The sequence below is a fragment of the Tachypleus tridentatus genome, chromosome 6 (genome assembly GCF_004210375.1).
Source record: "Tachypleus tridentatus isolate NWPU-2018 chromosome 6, ASM421037v1, whole genome shotgun sequence".
Lineage (NCBI taxonomy): Eukaryota > Metazoa > Arthropoda > Merostomata > Xiphosura > Limulidae > Tachypleus > Tachypleus tridentatus.
In genome coordinates, this window is record NC_134830.1 from 80,317,699 (window position 1) to 80,324,085 (window position 6,387).

General features: G+C 28.4%; 1 protein-coding gene across 3 annotated transcripts in view; it reads right to left on the reverse strand.

The window, feature by feature from the left end:
* The window catches only part of LOC143252897 (patronin-like), a 104,694-nt gene extending 98,320 nt beyond the window's left edge, over nt 1–6,374 (reverse strand). Inside the window, exons 1-3 of one of the 3 annotated variants that reach the window (XM_076505717.1) lie at nt 6,236–6,331; nt 2,974–3,006; nt 1,374–1,509 (exon numbers count right to left, since the gene is read on the reverse strand). In XM_076505717.1, the coding sequence (XP_076361832.1) occupies nt 1,374–1,463 (90 nt within the window). In that variant the 5' untranslated portion in view covers nt 1,464–1,509; nt 2,974–3,006; nt 6,236–6,331. Of the gene's footprint in view, nt 1–1,373; nt 1,510–2,973; nt 3,007–6,053; nt 6,138–6,235 lie in introns of those variants that run through there. The other 2 variants (XM_076505716.1, XM_076505718.1) reach the window with 2 other exon arrangements.
* Nucleotides 6,375–6,387: the final 13 nt, after the last annotated feature.

Genomic DNA, 6,387 nt, shown 5'->3' on the forward strand with positions numbered 1-6,387 from the left:
GCAATTCATGGTGGGAGAAAAAAACATCATGGGAAAACCAATGCAATGTAAAAAAATGTTGTAATTTTACAACAATTAATAAGTAATAATTGAAAAAAATTAAAATTCTGATTTTATTATGTTTTATGTTAAAAAATATAAGGGAACCCTATTTTTTCTAATAAAAAAAATTGAAAGTAAGATTGAATCTATATAAAACGTTTTAAATTTCACATTTATACACTTGCTGCATATTTTATTAACACAATACTCACCAGATTTTACATTACAATTCAAAATTACTACTATTATGGGAATTATTACCAAAAAAGCAATTTAAACTACAAATTTAGCTCATGGTTTTTGTAGACTAGAGAAAGTGTAATACAAGGTTCAGAGTACATACACCACCTCTTATAGTTATCTTACTTGCCTAAGAGTGAAAATACCAGAAATATACCTACCCAGAAGTTTCCAAATACCTTTGATATTAAGGAACTGGGACAGTAGCTCAAAGTTATAAGACATAAGGAAAGGGGTTACTCCTCTCCTTGACCACGAAAATATATAACCCCAATGTTCAATTTTTTCAACTTTATGCAATTTAGAAAAAAACAAAATACACACACTACATTTCTGTGTGTGTGTGTAAAATTTAGTCTTTACAATGATCTGAAGGTGAACCAATTCATAACCTTTCTTGTGTGATGTTGAATTATAAAACCCTGACAACCCACCTCAGCCATGCCTCATCTACCAAGAGCCTACTTGCTATTAGGTGTTTATCAGCTGATGGTCAAACACAGAAAGTCTAAGTATTTACAAAAATATGTCTATTTTGACTTATTTATTTATTGAAAATTCAAATTCTGTATCAGTTTTTTTTTAAGTTAAATTATGTTAAAGCCAGAATGGTAAATAACAGAAAACACAAAGTTCTAAATAAAAAATTCTTAAAAATTCACATTTTTAAGGTGCCATGGTAACTTGGTGTTTTGGATTTGGTAAACTTTCCATGTAACTGTAAATGCATTTTGAAATAAATTGAGTAAACCATGTGTACCACATGCAATGTTTGTTTAAAACAATAGGAAGATTCAACATTTAAAAAACTTTTCCTTAGATAAAACAACTGATGACATACAGTAACTGCAGTTATTTATATTATGCTAATTATTAATCATTTTGAAAAGAAATAGACCATTGCATTCTTATGAAAGCAAAAGTATAAAGCATGTATAAGGTTATAAAAATGGTTTAATACCATACTTTATAACACTAATTACTACTTTGTATTCGTGGCTGTTGACCAGAACACCCACCATTTATGATTAAATACACATTCATTTATCATATAAAAACACAAAACCAATGTGTACTGTAGAAACATCTACCTTAACATGGTCATAATCCTCATATGAACAGATGTTTGAAACACAACTGTCTGTCTGATCATTTGCTCCAGGTCTTTTGCCATCATCCATGCTTTCTTGAAATATTTTCTCCAAATGATCTGGATAAAGTTTAACTCTAATGACAAAACGTGAACAAAATTAAAATTAGAATCATGAAGACAAAATCAAAATATATAATTGATAAGTAATTTTTAAAACATTCCCAATGAAATTGAAAATAGGCTGTAGATCAAGGTCAGTGAAAAATATAAACTTTATGTGTACTGTGAATTTGCATCTTTTCTTCGAATGGATACATAATTTTAAGTGTACCTCATGAATCAAACACACTTTGATATTCATACACAATCAGGCACACATACTGTTTGGAATTTATTATTAACATTCAGAAATTATTATTAATCTTCAACAAATCTTTCTTTTTTCAGTACTTATATAAGTATCATGTTTATTCCTACAGATAAGATAGAGTCACAACATTTTCACATTTATGATCAAAATTTAAATTAGTTACATATCAATATATAATAACAAACTTTGCAACCAAATAGAGTTTATTATTCAAATTTTTATATTATCCAAGACTTGACTTCAAAGTTAAATACCTGAATAAGTTAATAAATCTCTTCCTCTGTGTTAAATAATGTGATAAATCTCTAACTTTTACTTTATAAATTTTTCTCTTCCTTTCTAAGTGGTTCTGACAGTAAACCAATTAAAAACACAAACTACAAACATTTACAAGTCAGAAAATAAAATTTCAACCTCAAATCTTCTTGGCTAATGAGATATCAATATCTGTTCAATCCACATACCTCTCTCATATCTGGTCTTTTAAATGTCTAAATTACTTCTGATATTACCAATGAACAAGTTTATAAGTAACTCAAAGAGATGTTATAAAGTACATAAATCAGATGGTTGTTTTGTTTTTGTGGCCAAATCTGATAGTTTATGAAGTATCTAAAAATGTTGCTTTGAGTAGTAATGGTATTTTAACCTATTTATTGGTTAGTTAGCCATGTTGTAAGTTAGAAGTCCATGTAAACTATAATACTTTTATGACATTCTATTCTAGTGCCTGATACTTTGTGTTCTAAATTTCTTATTTGAAAGCTAAATGACAATCAACACAACAAGAGAACTAAGCACTCAAGTGCAAAATAACTCTAGAAGCAAGTGATAAATTTCTTGAATTTTATGTGACATTATGTATTTTCTAACAAAATTAATGAAAATTAAAAATAAAAAACTTACTTAGGTTGATAAGTAAACAAAAATGACAAAATATTTATTTTGGAAGAGATCATGCAAATTTACTGTAAGCATTCACAAAATGATTTATTGCTTTATTATTTAAGTTAGATATGATTCAAAGAAAAACAAAACATCAAATTAGAGCAGTCGTGAAAATATAGAGAAGTTTGAAACTATTAGGATAAGTAACTGTAATTATCTATTTATATGTAATCATTCTGAAAAAAAACTTGATTTCATACTTTTTAACTTTGGCTACAGATTGTTTCACTACAGTTATTATTAAGTTGAAAAAATAAGAGATAAAGTACATGGTAATTACAGTTTGTGTCCCGGTTGAAAGCTCCTGACGTAGCTGTAAAGCAAAATACTGAGTATTCAATTATAAAATAATTTGTTTCTGGTATTAAAAAATACACTTAGTACACGTTGAATCACAGGATCTTTAATTCATGGTAACATGGTAGTTACACAGACATTCAAGTGAATCAAGACTAGGTTTGTTAAGAATTTTTACATAAAGCTATAAGAAGGCTATATGAACTGTCTGTAATATACATTTAAAAATGGCCAGTATGGATAGAGAAAGCACTAGTAGAGGAGCAAACAACATTTTGACCTTCTTCGGTCATTGTCAGGTTCACAAAGAAAGAAAGAGTTACTGTCTGGTAGCTGACCGCATTTGAAGGTGGATATGTAATTGAGTGTAGGAATGTAGAGGGCACACATTGATGTTGGATATATTTATTAATACAGGTATAAAAGTGTTCCTTTGTATCGGTTTATTTTGGGCTTGAGATGTTGTATAAGTAAGGCTTCTTTAATTTTGCGTTTGTTTATGTTAGTTTCTTTATTTAGTATTTGGATGTTTTCTATGGTTATGTTGTGTTTGATTTGCATTGTTTAAAAACATTTTAGCACACCTTCTACATTCCTACACTGAATTACTCAACTGCCTTCAAACATGTAGTCAGCTATTGGTCAGTAACTCTTTCTTTGTGAACCTGATGATCACCAAAGAAGGTCGAAATGTTGTTCACTCTTCTACTAGTGCTTTATCTACCCATACCAGCCATTTTTAAATATACAATTCTCTACAAGTGGGTTTCTCATCATCACAGATTGTCTCTAATATAGGAGTGAAATATTAGAGGGAAGGCAGCTAGTCATCACCACCCCCTATCAACTCTTGAGTTACTCTTTTATCAATGAATTGTGGGATTGACCATAACATTATAATTCCCAATGGTTAAAAGAATGAGTGTGTTTGGTGGGATGTAAATTCAAACATGATCCACTAATTGTGAGTCAAACACCCTAACTGCCAGGCCTCAAAGGGTCAAACCCATTTGCATAGAAATATACAACCACATCATATTGCCAGGAATTTAATATTATATGTAAAAATGATATATATGTACTTTTAAATGCCAGCTATAGTAATTATAAGCATAAGTCATTCTTGTGTTACATTAATTTTAATACAAAGCTTGTTGGAGAAAAACTTGGAAGTCTGTAAATAAAATTTCCTAATAATTTGACACTGGATATGGATATACAAACAAAAGATCCTGCTTTTCTAATCTATTTACTTTCTTCTGATTTGGATGAGGATAAAGGTATATTTCTGGTTTATTTGAATTTTTAGAGAGCTTTTCATAACCTTTTACATAAAAGACTACAGAACAAAAGTTAACTCATTTAGAATAGGGAGTTAGTTAAAAGGAATGAAAGAAGTTGCTGTAAAGAAGAAAAAGTTATCAATAATGTTTAGTTTTACTGTCCCAGTGTCACAGTCAACAAAATGTAAAAGCTCTGCATACATTTATGATAAAGCCAAAGAAAAAGTAGAACATTATTTTAAAAATTAAGGCATACCTGACATTGACTCTACTATTAATGTAATTATTCTCGTAAAATATCAGTTTAGTATCAAAAATGGATATGCCTCAAACTTTTGAGAAAAAAATGTTTTTAAACAAAAACTTGATATAATTTTAAAAGTTTATTAAATGATTTAATACCTTTGATAACAAGGTAAATTATGAAATGTCTGTTCTTCTTGGAATGGTGATTTGACTTTGTATTTTCTTTTTTTGTTCATATTACAATGATTATTTTGCTTTTGACAGAATGTTAATATTGCACGTTAATTTTTCTTATATTTTCTGGATAATTAGCATTTAGTGCTACTGTAAAACAAAGGCTTTTTCAATTTTTTAGCTATAATACAATAATATTTCATATTCCATTTATGAAACAACACATCATCTTATTAATATTACAAGTTTTGTGCTTGTTCATGAGTGTTATAATTAAATATTTCATTTGACTCTAATGAAGTCAAAATGACAAAAACTCTGTCTCAAACTGTTTTCTGAAGTAACAGGTGTTTTAAATGGCAAGGTATGCAGTCTGAAATACAATCACAACCAGAATTTTTAGCTTTCATATGTTAAAAACTATTTGTAGCATATACTTTACATCCATTATAAACCTCAAAATATTTTTTAACCAAACTTCTTAATTAATTATTAGATAATTTCACTAGATATGTGTATATATATGGCACTACTCAAAATAGAAAATTATGTTATTGATATGATATTAAATATTTTATAATCATTAAACAGGCTACAAATAATTTAAAAATAAAAATGGATAATTTATAATTGAGTGTTATGTCTCAGAGACTCAAGAATGGTATATTCTGAAATTGTGTGACAAATATACATGTACTCAACTTTACCCATATTATGCCTTTAAAGCTGAATATAATTGAACCCTCCAAGATCTGTAAATATCAGAATTACTTATCTAGTAGTAGCATGACTATAATGCTTAACACAAAAGCTAGCACTAGTACCAATAGTAACATTACTATTATTATTATCTGCAAAAAAAAAAAAAAACTTGTAAAACTTGCTACTGACCAAACATATTTGTGGCTTTAAGCTACTCTTCATTGGATCTTGTAAAATTATCAATAAAATCTAGCTTCTTACTGAAGCTCAACTAACTATAAAAACTATTAATATAGTTTTCTAAATATAAGCTCTAATTAAAATATATAAACAAATATAAATGTTAAAGCTATACCAAGTTACACAATGCTACTGCACTGACAGCTATGCTAATACTACTATTACAGTACTACTATTCCTACTGGCAGTAATCATATTTAGAAATGGAATGTTTTTACTATATTATCAGTATTAGTATATACAACATAGCATGCCTAAACTGTCCAAATTAATAAATAAAAAACGAAAATAACAGAAACATTGTATAAACTGTTCAATATCTTTTAAACAATAGTTTTAAATAAATTGATAAATCAAAGTTTATGCGATATATTAGGCCTATCAAAAATGCACTCATGCAGTTTAGTGAAAGTAATACCGAAGACGACCCCTTAGTTCAAGCAGATCAAAAATTAGGTGCTTGGTACTTAATCCACAATCTGTACTAGCGACACGTACATAGTTTTTAACCTGAATTAGGAAAAGCTTTCAACTTTTAACCAACAACTACTCTTAAATTATCAGTTAGTACAATATAATAATACAATATTTTAATCCTACCATTAACAAATCACGAAATGAAACTACGAAAAAAGGTTAAAGGGTAACTTCGAATTTCACAGTTTTCGATTCTCAGTCATTTTATGTGAAGGTAATAAAGTGCGCATGTGTAATAAATATCTTTTTTTGCCTGTTTCGTAGCGCCGCCGGAA